The sequence below is a fragment of the Triturus cristatus genome, chromosome 1_2, assembly GCF_964204655.1.
Source record: "Triturus cristatus chromosome 1_2, aTriCri1.1, whole genome shotgun sequence".
Taxonomy (NCBI): domain Eukaryota; kingdom Metazoa; phylum Chordata; class Amphibia; order Caudata; family Salamandridae; genus Triturus; species Triturus cristatus.
Genome location: NC_140580.1, coordinates 938,362,794 through 938,378,350, shown reverse-complemented (window position 1 = coordinate 938,378,350; position 15,557 = coordinate 938,362,794). Strand labels below are relative to the sequence as shown.

Genomic DNA, 15,557 nt, shown 5'->3' with positions numbered 1-15,557 from the left:
TCTCTCCTACAGGCCTCCCGCCAGGTACTCAATAAGGTGACTCCACATGTAGGATTTTCAAATTATAAAAAAGCTAAATACATTAAACCCATTTTTAGAGCCTACAACTTGAGAGAATCCATAACGGGTAATTGTGTAAAATGAGCCATTGGGTGTCCTGCTGCCATTTATAAACAGGAGGCTGAAGGTCCAGGTATTTACCTGAACCCCGACAGGGCACTATAGGACCATATTACACGTTACTCATTATGTCTTTTTATATTACATGATTTCTTAATTGATTTTAGTGCACTGTAGAAATATTTGAACATGTAAGTGCCATCCGTTTAGTATTCATTATTTATCTGACACTGTACATAAGTCAGTCAATCTTATGAGAAATGTGCATTTTTATTGGGGATAACGTGCTAATGTTTAAAACAGGTTTTATACAATAATGTTATAATTATTATGTCAAATTTGTACATTGGCACTATAAAGTAGGTTTAACACCACATTATTAAAAGAGAAAATAGAGGGCAACATTGTACAGTGTAACCTTTTGCTGACAGAGTTCTGCGTTTACAATGTTTATTTTCACGCACTCAGGGGGGATTCATTGGTAGATGCATGCTTCAAGCATGAGCCTGCAAAGGTGAGATTGTCATGTGTATCAACAGCACTGTCATTGTACAAGGATATGTTTTACCAGCACTGATGGGAGAATGACATGCTGTGTTAAACACCCATTCAACTTGTTTATCTGTTTAGGGAAACTGAATAGCTTCAGCACTGTGAACTACGTGAAATAAATTCGAGTCAGACTACGTTTCTGCGAAAATGTGAGCTTTGAAACCACTGCTAAACACTAAATAAGAAGGCTTGTCAAAGTAATATAAATATATATATATATATATATAATATATATATATATATATATATATATATATATATATATATATATATATATATATATATATATATATATATATATATATATATGTATGTATGTATATACAATGCCTGCCTTCAGCACTCTAAACTTGAAAGGGTGTTGTTTTGACTTATACTGGGTGCTCCCTTGAGTCAGGACCAAGGTAAACCTCTCTGACCAGCTATAATGATAGCAAAACACTTTTCAGGGGTTGCATTTATTCATTCCAGGTTGGCTGTGATGGTAGTTTACCAATCCAACGCTGTAATACTGTGCCTGGAGTGATAAAAGACTTTTGGTCATTTTACATCTTGGCGTGGATGGCACTGTGCTAATCCCATGCTTAAAGACTCTGCTGTAGAAATGGCAAAATACTTTGTTCCTTTCTAGCTCGGCGTGGATGGCACTGTGCTAATCATATGCTTAAAAACTTTGCTAGGAAAACAGACATTTCAGGTGAGGAGATTCAGAGTGTCGTTGGTGCTGTAGGGTGCTGTTTACAGGAGCTGCTCTCCACCTAAACTTGGGAACTACCAAGAATACTCTGCTTCTTTTTTTGCCTAATATATATACACTTATAGATATATATTTATATATACATTCATACACTTCAGGAGGTCACACTGCATACAACTTTTATAATATATAATAAGGTACATCAATATGGCTTGAAACGGGCTATTTACTTAAAAATCTGCTTTTTAAAGAAAACGGTGTGGGCCCCGTAGCAAATCCCAGTTAGGAAACAGTTTTAATAAATTAGTAGATAAAATACGGTAAAGACATACATTTAGAGTGAGGCAGAGCAGGGAAAGGCTAAAGAAGAAGAATGAGGGTACAGCAGAGGGTCTACATTAAAAAAAGAGCGAAAAGATAGAAACACAGGAAAGGGAGAAATAAACGTATTTAAAAATGAGTGAATGAGGAGAATGGGGGTACTCTAGAAAATAAGGGCGGAAGGAGGAGAATATTGATGGAGGGAGAGGGTATGTGAGAGGGGAAAAAAGCAAGGGAATTAGAGAAGGGGAGTAACTCCTCTCTCAGAACAGAAATGGTTTCTTAGAATTCGTATTCTATAAAGTTGATTTGTTTATTTAGTCATTTGTTTTTTTTACTCAGCAAATTGCACATTTCCGGCTAGAGGAACATTATTTATGACTAAAGACCCATTAGACAACCATTATCTTTAACTAGCCTACTAGCCACTGCAGCAGAACAATTTCCTGTGAATAGAGGTGCAATGTGCCTTTTAAAAATAGGGTTGTGCAAAATATACGCAATTTACTTTCACATAATTATGTCAAATTTCAACAAAATTATGTGACATTATGCGTCATTACACAAAATGCAGTCATCACCAAGTGCTAAATTTTAGTGTGAAGTGCATCAATGTTTGATGCAAGGAATGGATACATTTAACGCTACAAAAATAGCAAAAACACACGGGTCATGAGAAACAGCCGCTCGCATTTTGACCATTCACGTTGTTCCTGAGCGCTCATGGTAACATCTTTCATCAAATGGTACATAATTATGCAATGTGGCATGATGGCATAATTTTGGGAATTTTGCAGAATAAGCGTAATGCAAAGCTCCAGAAAGACATGAATTGCGTTGGTGTACTTTAGATTTCTCCCAGGGCAAAGATTATCTTTGACTGGAGACAATTTACCTAAGACTTAAGTCCTACCATCCACCTTCAGAGACCCGCTGGGAGCCAATTATACATGAAGAATGATCAATTTTCCTTGTTTAGAGACTCATTATCCTTGACTACAGACTCACTATCTATGACTTATGGTACCCCATGTATTTAGAGGCATCCATCATTCATGACTGGTAATACCCACAGTCCACTGCAATGAACCAGCGTTACCTAAAACGTTTCATGACTAGTAATGCTCACTGTCACTGGCACCAGACACACACAGAGAGGTACCCACTATCCATGACTAGAACCCAAGTGGCTGTCGAGGCAGCAGCCATTCAGGGTCAGTGACAGAAGAATCATACCATTAGGGACAGACACCCGGGGAACACATAAGCCGACTCTCTGCCCATTACTATGAACCAATACTCAGCATGCAGATGTTGAAGTATTTGTGCTTTTCACATCTATGGTGTTAATGGTGTACCTATTCCTTGGTGGGATGTCCCACTACTCCCATTTTTCTTTGGGCTGTGCAATCCCTTTCAATGTCTTCCATATGTTGTGCTATGTTGCTGGTCCCCTCCATCAGTTGTGGCATTCCTCTTATTTCCTCTTCAATCAGTGCCACAACTCTTACTTATGCTATGGGTTGTGCCATCTCCTGTACAGTTTAAGCTATTAAAGGGGAGTGTCACTCCAGTCATCTACCCAAAGGATAATGACTATTCGCCCATCTCCTTTGTCATTGTCGTGACTCCCATATCTTTCATAGGTAGCGTTATTTCTCTCATCTGCTCTGTGATTTGGGCCAGCCCTGCAACTTCTTCTAAAGGGTATGCCACGCTTCCTTTCTCCTTTCTAAGTGGTCCATCATGCTTCCCTGTTAATGCGGTGCAACTTTTCTCAACTCTGTTGCAGGCTTCTCTCCGCCATCTGCCACTGTAAGAAGGTGTCATGTGTGTATATTTCCAGACCTGAGAAAAGATGTTTGCAGCGTAGGCGGCAGCGGTGGTGAAGGAAGTGAAGAACGTTGCCTTCCCCGCGGTCTGTAGCGTGTGGATCATCCGTGCTTGTGGCTCTCTCAGGTGGGCGGCCTGATGGAATGTGTTAATGAACACAAAGACATCATCCACGCCTGTCAGGCATAAAGGGACACAATCAGAAGAACAGGAGTGAATCATCAGGGAAGCAAGGCAAGGACTCCTTCCTCATGGAGAAAACCGCGACTGACATCTTGCATTCAGGTCAACAGTGGACATGCCAGAAGATGCTTGATCAGGTGAAATACCCCAGGGTGCTACTAACTGACGTCACATGCTGCAGTACTACTAAAAGGGGTAATTTCCTGCTGTGTTACCCAAGTGACATCCTTACCTGCTATTTATTTCAGTAAAGCGATGTCAAGCTTTGTGACCGGAAAGGGTATAACCTATTGAGTAATATAAAGGATTTCACTTCCTGACATGGTAAGGCAGTATGGTCATTTCTTGCTTTGTAGCCCTAGTGAGGTCATACCTTGCTGTGTGAAAGGAGGTAATTTCTAATCATGTTACCCAAGTGAGTATCAGTCCTTTTTAATGAAATGAAGTCATTGCAGACTATCCTGCAGCATATTTGACAGGATTCAGTGTTACACACGTGATTTATTTCACTTCTGTGTGACTCAAGTGAAGCCAAATCGCGTTGTGTTATCCAAGCTAGATAGTTTACTGGTGATTTACTACTGTGCAGAGTGTTTTCTTTACTTGTTAGTGAGTGGCTTAGTTCCCTGCAATGTAGGCCAAGTGTCCCATCTTCCATGTTTGAGATAAAAGGTGTTATATCTTTTTGTGTTTCATTAATGGTCTTTGCAAATTTGCAAATGTAAGTAATGTTTCTAATTACTACATTTTTGCAATCAAATTTTGCAGCTTTGTTATTCAAGTGAGCTTACTTTGTGTTGTTTAGCCAAAAAAGGCCAGGCTGTGCTGTGTAATTTAGATGATGTCATTTCTTTTTGTGGTAAAGTGAGGCCTGTTCTAAGGGTTAATACTCCTTACTGTATCCCATAGGACATGTACGTAGTAAAATCCCAATGCGACCAGATAATATTTTAGAAAGAAATCACCTTTGTCCTCACTTGCCATTGTGGCAGCCCAAAGACTACCATATATTTTTTATGGATGCGACTGGAGCATCCAAAACTCAGACATCTCAGTATTGATTGACACCTCAGCTGCTAGTCTCATCATCTAATTGTCCCTGCAGACTCTCACTACTGCAGTGCTTTTCAAACTTTTTAATGCCGCGCCCCCCCATTGAAAAAATACAATTCATCAGCCCCCCTCAGAACTTTTCACAATAATTCTATTAAATTGCCTATGTTTAAATATATTTCAATTTATTTCAGCACGAAACATATTTAAACATTGCTGGTAAATTCTGATACCGTTTTAAAAATGCAACTAAATACATGATTGCCAAACATACTTTTCTGGTCAGGCAGGCTGCCTTACTAACGTGTAAAAGTGTCCACAGTTTGACTATTAAAAGTGGGGATGGGGTTTTTGAAGAATATTTGGGGCCCTTTCATATTTGAAACATACTCCCAGCTAACATTTCAATGACAAAAGATGTTGGTGATGGCCCATTACAGAACAATTACCGCCGTTCATTTAATTTACTGCTTAAAACAAAGCACTGCCATCAGCATGATGCTTCTTTTGGTCAGAGCCTGGTGCCCCCCCTGGGATCACTTGAGGCCCCCCTAGGGGGTCCGCCCCCCAGTTTGAAGACCCCTGCACTAGTGGGTTAGGACTGTGTTTCTGTCGAAGGATCGCACCCCTTTAGCTGCAGTGTGTTTCTGCTGGACACCCATTCTGTTGAAGAAAAGGGTTGTGTTTGTGCTAAGCCTAAGGTTGGGTGTCAGAGAGAGGGTGAGAGGAACTGTGGAACTAGGGTGGGAGTAAAAAACGCGTATTTTACTCTTTTCATACTGTCTGACACAGTGAGATCATATTGTGCTGTGTTGCCCAAGTGAGGCAATAAATCACCCGCAATGTAATTCAAGTGTGATAATGTCTTGCCTTGTCACCTGTTTAAGGTCATTTCTTCCCTAGTTTCCTGATGTGTTATGAAATGATGTCCTTTTCTAGTCTGTGGTCCAGGCGGGGCAGCATCATACCCTGTGGGGTTAAATAGGGGCCGCCTGCGCTTCTGTGGATTTCCCTGTCGGCCAATCCATCTATGAATAGATGTGAGGGTCAGACTGAGAGTGTTCCCAGGCTGAGTCCTGTATCCACCCTCAGGGTAGCCGCCTGAAGACCCCAACAACTTACCGATTCCAACCATCACAAAGGCTGCCACGCCATTGAGGATTCCCAGGTACTGGATCCCGAACACCACGTGATAGAGAAAAAGGGCAACCAGGCAGCTCAGACCAATGCTGGCGATGCCAAACAAGGACAGGAACACTGCAGCGAGAGAAGCAAAGACCTCAGAGAAGGGGCAATCCGCACAGAGAGGGAAAGGGGTGGAAGGGGGAGATTGGCAACGCAAAGGAAAGAGTGGAAAATTAGAGAGGCAATCAATCCCAGACACAGGAAGGAGTGCATAAAATGTCTGTTTCACACAGAAATGGGAAGCTGTACAATGGATGAGACAAACAGTCAGCTGCACACAGACACGGTGTATGCTATTGGAGGACAGACTTTCCATTAGGGGAGGCTTTCTACTGCACTCAGACACGGTTTAAAATATGTGAAAACAGCCTCTATCAATCAAAGACACAGGAAGAGAAAAATGGGTCAAAGAAGAGCAGGGACAGCAGGCAAATATACAGTTTTGTAATTGAACCAAGTCATAAACAGATTCTCATTAACGCAAGGTTGTATTCTGAACAATAGCCTGCCACAGACCCCAAAATCCAGCTATGTAGAGGTGCGGCCATCATATGAGCAAAGGCTTCACTCTGAAGACCAGCCTGCCATACAGCCCATTACCCTGCCCTGTGCAGATGTCCTCAAGGGTTCTCTCTGTACATCTGGCTGCTGTGTAAGGAAAGAAGCCCTAGCGTGGCTTGGGAAAAGCTGCGCTCTCCCCCCATATTCATGTTTCCTGGTCTGCCTTATTTTCCCTATCCTGGACTCATTGATCTGTGTGTCCACTGAAGCACCCCCACATTTTGCTTACTTTCGAAAGTAGAAGCTCTGTTCTACTGGTTTAGGGTGTGCTTTGAAATGGTACCCCAACTACAGGCGAAGGCGCTTCAACCACCTCATACCAAGTAATGACTTAACAGGCTGTTGGTGACAATTAGTGCAGACGCACAATGCTTGTTGCTCTCACCTCTGTGAGGGATACTTCTTTATACCTGTAAAATGTAAAATCCAAACAAGTCCCTATAGCTGGAGTTCTTGACTGCTTTAGAGTTTGGGTGGAGTGCAGTGTGTGGACCAGCAAACGCCTCGCGTGTGCGTGGCTTGAGGGAGATTTGTCATGCTAAACCAGTTTTTTCTCCTGTTGAGCTCCATCCACCACTATTACCCTTGTTGGCCTTTAACTAGCAACCAGGGAAACTTTGCTTACACTCTCTTCCTAAAATCTAACAACTCATTTGAATCTTTTCTCATTCGTCTGAGCTCTTCCTGTCTGCACCAAAAGCCAGCTAAAAAAGAACTAAAACGTACTGCCATTACCTCAAAAGTGGATAAATACTTGTCTTTTTGGCCAAGAAAATTGTATTCAGTCTGGACAATGATAGGAGAGCCCGGCTGAACCAGCACAGAGAGGTGCTTTATGAGAGACCCCAAAGGCTGGCAATAAGACATATTTTCTGGAAAGAAACCCTTTTGTTGTGACCTCCGCGGAAGAATGAAAAGTTGTACTGCTTAGTGAAGTGAAGTGCAGGCCAGCAAAAGACCCCGCTGATTGAAAACCAACGTGGAGGTCATCACAGGGTCTGAGCACCCAGGAGCCACGAGGATCTTGCAGTCCAGCATCCCAGAATCACATTAAGAAGAGACCTGGGACAGGTGAGGAAGAGGAACTGTGAAGCCGCTCTCCACGAATGCAATGTAGTGAATATCTCGGTACTCCTAACCCCTCATGCACCCCCAGCAAAACAAGCGGTGCCCATGTGCAGGTCCAGAGGAACACAGAGGTTCGCACTCTTCACCAAATGTCTTGGGTTTGTGATCTGTTGGGCATGTCTGGTAGTTTTATTTAGAAACCATGGGAGAGCTGGTCCCAACCCTCATTGCTTCTAAAGCTACTGGGGCTCAAAGTCATGGGTCATGTTCTCAGTGGTAACTGTGGTGCCAGTGAGTCCCACCAGACTGGCGGGTGCCACTGCCAACCATAAATATCTATAGCAACTTGGCCATTTGAAAGTACCAGGCTGGACTTTGTTTCTTTGGAGATGCAAAGTCAACCGCTCAAGCACCTTCAGGGCTTGAAAAGAAGCGAACAGCAGGGGGAGATACACAGAAGCATCTTTAAGGCGGCAGCTACAGTGGCTTCATTGGTCCTGAGTGAGCATCCCAATTATGACTGTCTTCCACTACCAAAGCAGGGGACTTAGGACTTGTTCCTTGCTTGCATTAGGGCTCAGGGCACCCTTGCTGTCCCATTAGGGCTACAGCAGAGGGCGCATATCTTAGGAGGGTGGGGAACAGTCAGTGGCGTAGCTAGACCTTTGGCCGCCCATGGCAGTCCCTGCGTTTGCCACTGAGAGCAGTGCAGCAGGAGAAAGACACCCGAATACCCAGCCTTGTATGGATAATCAATGCCGTCTCCTAAGTCTGCGCTCTGATTAGGTACACCTCAATACCCAGTGCTGTAAAATGCTCTCATCACATACCCAAGGTTTCACACTGAAGTGCTTTTTACCACACACCTCAAAGGGCAGACCTGTAGAGAGGCACCCGTCATTTACCCCAAGGTTTCCCTCTGAAGGGAGGCCTGTGTATACCTCACTACCTAACTCTGCAGAAAGACATTCCTCATATACTGCAGGGTTTCATTCTACAGTGAGGCCTGTATACACCTCAGCGCCCAGCTCTCTAGAAAGGCTCCTGTCATATACGACAATGTTTCACTCTCCGGGATTCCGAATGGCCCGCAAGACCTGGCTGTTCAAATAAGCCTCCAGGACCTGCAAGCGGCTGGATACCCTATTGGGTGATTAACCAGGTTTAATAAATCCTGATGGATTGATTGACTCTGCAGAAATGTTGATATACCTCAACACCAAGCTCTGTAGAAAGACATTCCTCATATACTACAGGGTTTAATCCTGCAGTGAGGTCTGCATACACCTCAGCACCTAGCTCTGTAAAAAGGCTCCCGTCATTCACCTAAAGGTTTCTCTCCGAATAGCAGCCCCTCACACATCAGAAAGGAAAGCACACATTTCACTCACAGTGTCCTCCATCGGTTTCTTTGCTCCCTTTACTCACCCGAGCAGGAGGTGAGGACATAGACTAGCACCGCGATGCAGCTGCTGCTGATGAAGGCTAGGGACATGTCATTGCTGAAGGTTTTCCTCACTTCGTAATCAAAGAGATCGGTACCGCCATACAGCACCTGCACTTTACTGAAGAAAACAGAGGATTCTCTTTACCACATAATGATCACACAGCAACAAAGAAGGCATTTCTACTTCAGAGAACTAAAAACATATCTTTTACAACAGGCTCTGTGCTTGGAAATCTCGCAGCCTCCTCTTGAGGGAACAGATTGTTATCATGCTTAGATAAAACACATATTTATTATTTATTTAACTTATATAGCGCACAGATACCCCAACGGGGTGTCCCGGCGCTTGTGTGAAAACGTGTATAATGCTCGCTGCAAGGTGAAGAATTAGCAGAATAGAAAAGTTTTCAGGGCTTTCCGAAAGGGAGGTTCGTCTTGAACGCTCCTGATGTACAAGGGAAGGTTGTTCCAATGGGAGGCAGTGCAAACTTGGAACGTTTTCCCCCCAGATCGAGCCTTTTTAACCCTTGGGGTAAAAAGAAGATGTTGAGAGCTCGATCGGAGTGGACGGGCGTTGCTGTAGGGGCGGAGACATGAGGACAAATGAGCAGAACCCTTCCCGTTGATAGCCCGGTGGGCAAGGGTGAGGGCCTTAAATTCCGACCTTTTATGTACTGGGAGCCAATGCAGCCTAAGGCGGTGGGGGGTAATGTGTTCTCTAAGGGGGAGACCACAAACCAAACGGACTGCGGCATTTTGAACTGTTTGCAAGCGCCTCAAGAGACCTTTAGATAGTCCCAAATAGAGGCCATTGGCATAGTCAAGATGGGAGGTGATTAGCGCCTGCACAATTGTTTTCCTAGTTTGGTTAGGGATGAAGTTGATGAATTTTTTCATCATCCTCATTTTAGAAAAACAGGCCACAGATACAGATTGAATCTGCTTCTTGAAGGAGAGATCACTATCCCAAATGACTCCCAGGTTTTTGACGGAGTCCTTCGGCAAAGGAGGGGCACTCAAATCAAGAGGCCACCACAGAGTAGGATCCAGTGGGGAGGGCTGGTGAAAAAATATTACTTCGGTTTTGCCAGCATTGAGCCGGAGGCAGTTGATGTCCATCCAGTTGGCAATGCTCCGAAGGCAATTTTTTAGTGGGTCGAAGGTAGACTCAGAGGGGGAGTCATATGAAAAAAGAAGCTGTATATCATCCGCATAAGATGTGGCCTGTATTCCAGATTGGGAGATGATCTCGGCCAGCGGAGAAAAATATACATTAAACAAAAGAGGGCTTAGTGAAGAGCCCTGAGGGACGCCCCACTTGAGAGGACGACTGCATGAAGTGAAGGGGGGAGTGAATACAGCCTGGGTCCGATTGGACAAAAAGGAGGCAAGCCATTCCAAGGCTTTGCCCTGAACACCTTTTTCCTGTAGTCGGTTGAGGAGGATCGGGTGGGATACGGTGTCGAATGCTGCTGAAAGGTCTAGCAGCACCAACACCGCTCTAGAACCCTCGTCAACTTTCCACCTAATAGCGTCCGCCATCTCCAGGAGGGCAGATTCGGTGCTATGACCCGGCCTGAAACCGTGCTGGGAGATGTGGAAAGCGCCGCTCTTCTCAAAGAACCCAGCCAATTGGCCATATACAAGTTTCTCCAGCACTTTGGCTGGGGCAGGGAGCAGGGAGATGGGGCGGTAATTTGCTGGTTCAGAGGGGTCTGCGGTTGCCTTTTTGATGATTGGTACCAGTCGAGCATGTTTCCAAGAGTCTGGAAAGATACCCGACAGGAGAGAGTCATTCCATATTTCGTTCAGTACTGGATTGAGCAAAGGAGCGAGAGATTTGTACTGCTTCGCTGGCCACGGGTCAAGGGGGGAGCCCGATTTGCACTTGAGAAGTTCCGCCAGAGACTGATCTAGGGAGATCGGCTCAAATTTGGAAAAGACTATATCCGGGTTGGAGCTAGTTAAATCTGCCTTCAGTTGAGGAGGAGTGATATTGCTGGGAAAGGAGTTCTGGATTAAAGCGATCTTATCTTCAAAAAAGCTCGAAAGATTGTCACAGAGAGCCTGGGAGACCAATGGTTGGCGCTTAAGGGCCAAGGGGTCGGTAAAGGCTCTGACCGCATCAAAAATGACTCTAGGTGCACCCTTAGCCCTGGTGATTTCCTCCTCAAGGTGTGATCTTTTATGGTCAATGATTTTTCTTCTGTACTCCTTAAGGGAGGTTTTGTATTTGGATCTACTGTCAGGAGAATAAGATCGCCTCCAATTTCTCTCCAGCCTCTTGCAGGTAGATTTATGTAGCCGCAATTCCTCAGAATACCAGGGTGCCGAGGGAGAAGTACGAAGGGACTTAATAGGTCTCAAGGGTGCTAAAAGATCCAGAGCCGAGGTAACCCAATGGTTGAAACTGGCCACACGAGAGTCCAAATTGTGGGCCTCCCCTAGGGGGGGCGTGGAGAGATGAGGGCCTAGACTCTCAAGAGAGATTCTCCTCCAATTCCGCCCCATGGTGTTGGACTGAGGTCTGGAGCGATCCACCAAGCGGGAGGAAAAGGAGAAAGGGATTAAAAAATGGTCTGACCAGACAGCAGGGGTGGGCTTACCTAAAATAGTGTCAGTGAGATTGGTACATATCAGGTCCAGAGTGTGCCCGCCCTTGTGTGTAGGGCCAACGACAAGTTGCTTTAGGCCACCATCAGATAAAGCTGACAAAAAGTTGGAGGCATTAGGTTCATTAAGATCGTCAGCGTGCAGATTAAAATCACCCAAGAGGGTGAAATTGGCATAGCGGAAAGATGCCTGTAAAGCAAAATCAATGAGGGCCGGAAGATAGGAGAATTTGGATTTGGGGGGACGGTACACCAATAAGCCAGAATAAGTAAAGTTGGCGGCCTGTTTAATACAGAAGGGTAACGCCTCGATGCACTCTATTTGAGGGTATGGGAAGGAGGAGATCGACCAGATAGATCTGTATATAATGGCCACTCCTCCACCAGGGTGTAAATTCTGCCTGTTAGCGCACAGAATTTTGTAGTCGGGAGGAATAGCGAGGCAGAGGGCAGGATTGGTGTCATCTCCCAACCAAGTTTCCGTAAGGAAAAGGATATCCCACCTGTTATCCTCGAGTGATTGGGCTATGTCTAATGAATGTTTTACTAACGAGCGACAATTAATGAGTCCTGCTTTGATAGACGTATTACTGCCGCTCACGGGTTGACGGTGTGCGGACTGCCGTAAGTGGCAGGCGGGATGAGAGGTATCGTCAGTATGCCGTACGCAGCAGGGTTTGAAGACAGGGGATGTCGGGTCGTCCGGCAGTGCTTGGGGTGCCTGTGGCCAAGAGCATGAACTGGAATTGAGGCCTACAAGGGTTTCCCTGTTGTAGATGATGGGATTGAGGGACTCCCGCAGCAAGGGGATAGTACCTGGCGTGGCCGCGTCCGAGACGCGGACGAGCGCAGACGGGCATGACTCTGGCACGACTCCGGCGCGAGTCCGGCGCGCCCGCTGAGCGCGTTCGCTGCGCGAAGTCATGCCCTTCCCCTTTTATGCGCGACTAGAGCGCTCCGGGTCTGATCCACCCCCAAGATGGCCGCCACGCTTCTGAGCCCCGGGACCAACTCCACAGCGTTACAAGTCAGCTGTAGGTGAGAGGGCGCCAGGCAGCGGGATACGGGAAGACACCAAGGTGAGGAGGACTGCCTAGTGCAAAGATGCGATCACAAGTTAAAAATAACTAAGTTAAAAGCAAGTCGACTAAATGTGCAAGTATTCGCAATAGCAGCGTAGAACACAGCGTAACAGCAGCAGAGCACACAGCCTCCCGGCTTCCGCCTCAGGAGGGGTTACACACAATCACATAGACATGTAATTTGTTACATGGACTCTCACAGATTACAGTAGCAGGCAAAGGATTTTTACCAGAATCGCATTGGGGCAGAAGATAGGCCGGGGCTCAGAAATATAACTGGCAGTGAATCAGATAACTAAAAAATTGGCCTGTGTTTACAAATCGGGCAACTTTTGAACTTGTACAGACACAGTGTATAGGTAATTTGCAACAGTAAAACCCGGCTCACCAGACCCAGACCAGCCCCATCTGACTATGATTCCCCCCTTGGCCCTCTTCTGCTATTGGTCTGTTTAAGTGTCATACACACTCTACTTCCATCCCATACAGCATTCAGCATGGGCCATTGGGTCAACCCACTTCTACAATTGGATCGTTTGCCCTATGAGTAATGCCATTTTTCTTGATCACATGTGGACCTTCACCTGCACATAAGTGCGCTTCAGTGCCATGGGTGGTGGGCCAGTCCTTTCGTTTTTTGTCCTCTCTTCGTATAGGTCCCCTTTAACTTCTTTCCTTTTCCGTTTTTATTTGTTTGCTTTTCAGAGCACATTTCAACTCCCCACACAGTGCAACCAGGTTGCTCACTTGACGATTATTTAATATGTAAGCTATGAATACAGCTCCGCCTCTGCTTTTAAACTGGGTAGCCATCTTGGCCTAGTATTATCAATAGTGTATTGTTTACCATTCCAAGATGGCCAACATGCTGCTTCTAAATGTGGCCAGCATTATGAAACTTTAAAACTATGATGCATTGTGTACAACATCAATGAAAGACAGTCGCCACCTTCTTTGTTTTATTTTTCTGAGTGAATGAATAATGGGTCTATGGGTGGATGCATTGATGCATGAGTGTAAGGGTGAATGACAGAGTGAATGTATGATGCCTAAACCCATCACTGACTAAACAGGCACTTTCCGTTAAAAGCCACATCTATCTGAACGCCAATGCTTCTTTACATTGTGCATTTGGTACGTTCAGTTTCAAATCGGTTTTGCACAGACTGTGGCAGTACTTCTCCCCCCCCCCTTATCCATAGGAAGGTTTGACAAATGCATGTCAGTTACCTTATTTGATCCTGTGATTATAGCCTACTTCAAGTTTAGGAGACCTCTGAAACCTGTTTGGTGCTGAGCTCCTATTCAAATTTGCTGCAACAATTCTTTACAGTGAAATCCACTATAGCACAGAGGCGGGGTCAGGCCATGTTTGCTCAATAGTAAACATAGGTTGTTGTCTATTTTGTCAATCAGCATTTTTTGACTAAATGCGCGGCATGCCATCAGTAGTTGACCAGGTGTGTCATGCAACTTACTATGGCATTATGGAGGATAGTTTCACCTTTGACCTTTACCAGTGTCAATACATACCGCAAATAAAACTGATTTGAACCTATGAAGTCACGCCATTTTTATGTCTATCACAAAAGATACTACTTCATCGATGACATTGCAAATTGTAACTGTAGATACAGGACTTCAATGCCAAATTATAGAAGATATTTTGCATATGACTAAATTGTGTATAAACATCTGTCCAACTCACATTCTAAGAATAATGTTGATTGAGCCTTGTTGACCTCTGACCTTATCACGTGACATCTCACCTTGTGGACTCCTTCTCCAGGACAGCCACGTAGGAGATGACAAAGTCCTGGAACTTCCTGCGCTGTTCTTCCCACCGATCATCCAATGAGTAGTAACCGGGCAGTGGTGCTCCAAAGAGGATCTCACTGCGCAGCAGCGAACTGCGCATGCTCTCCGGGGTGAGACTCTCGTCCACATACCAGTAAAACTCTGGGTGAGTCATTGCCAGCTTCAGAGATCCTGTGACAAACAGAAGAGGAGAGAGGGACTGCTATGAACAAACTGGCTGTTAGAGACCACAGTCACTGTTCACATCCCGAGACATCATCCATGACCCTCATTTCGAGTGGCAAGGAGCATTATCTACAGGGACATCACGCTTTGCACGGGTCCATATCGGCTGGTGTCTCTAGGCCCATAATAACAGAATAGCTGCGGTGCCAATCCCCCCCCCCCCAACCCCCCCATTAGGGCAGAGGCGTGTCACCCCCGTGGTGCCAGCGCAGCAAAAGTGACAAATAAAATGTTAATAAAAAGAATTACCATTTTGTTTCCATTGCTCCCAGCCCGAGCAGTGTTTGGGGCGGGGCTGCTGCTGACTGGCAGCTGACTGGCAGCAGGGGAGTGGTGCTCACTCCACCAGTTTACACTGCACAAGTCACTTTGGCCAGCCGTCTTGCGATGGCCAGCCTGACATGCGCAGTGTAAACCTCTTCACTTAACTGTCTCAGACAGCTGGGGGGAGAGCAGGCACAGGCATGTGCCTCCTGGAGCGTCGCGGCAACCCCCTACAGCCAATCCTGGTGCTGTTCTCATGCTGCTCATCTGCTCTCATGCAGCGTTGGCATTTGCAAAAGGGGATTGCTTGAGGCTCACAAGGTGCCATCAGGCAAAACAAAGAAGAATACACGGAGTAGAGGAAACATGTTTTTTTTAACTACATTTTTGGCCATCACCGGGTTTTTCTCTCGGCCCCCTCTACGCCCCTCTAGTGCTGAGGGTCACCTCCCGCCACTGAAAATAGGACTGGGAACCAGAATAAAAGGGGCACTCATTAGTGAACTAGAAAGCTAAAGAGTGGTCCATTTTTGCAA

General features: G+C 45.4%; 1 protein-coding gene across 2 annotated transcripts in view; it reads right to left on the bottom strand.

Annotated features, from left to right (window-relative positions):
- The window catches only part of DISP3 (dispatched RND transporter family member 3), a 148,273-nt gene that overhangs the window by 72,858 nt on the left and 59,858 nt on the right, over positions 1-15,557 (bottom strand). For both annotated transcript variants that reach the window (XM_085609878.1, XM_085609879.1), the window contains exons 3-6: positions 14,484-14,703; positions 9,002-9,138; positions 5,882-6,016; positions 3,539-3,699 (exon numbers count right to left, since the gene is read on the bottom strand). In XM_085609878.1, coding sequence (XP_085466004.1) covers positions 3,539-3,699; positions 5,882-6,016; positions 9,002-9,138; positions 14,484-14,703 — 653 coding nt within the window. The remainder of the gene's footprint in view (positions 1-3,538; positions 3,700-5,881; positions 6,017-9,001; positions 9,139-14,483; positions 14,704-15,557) is intronic.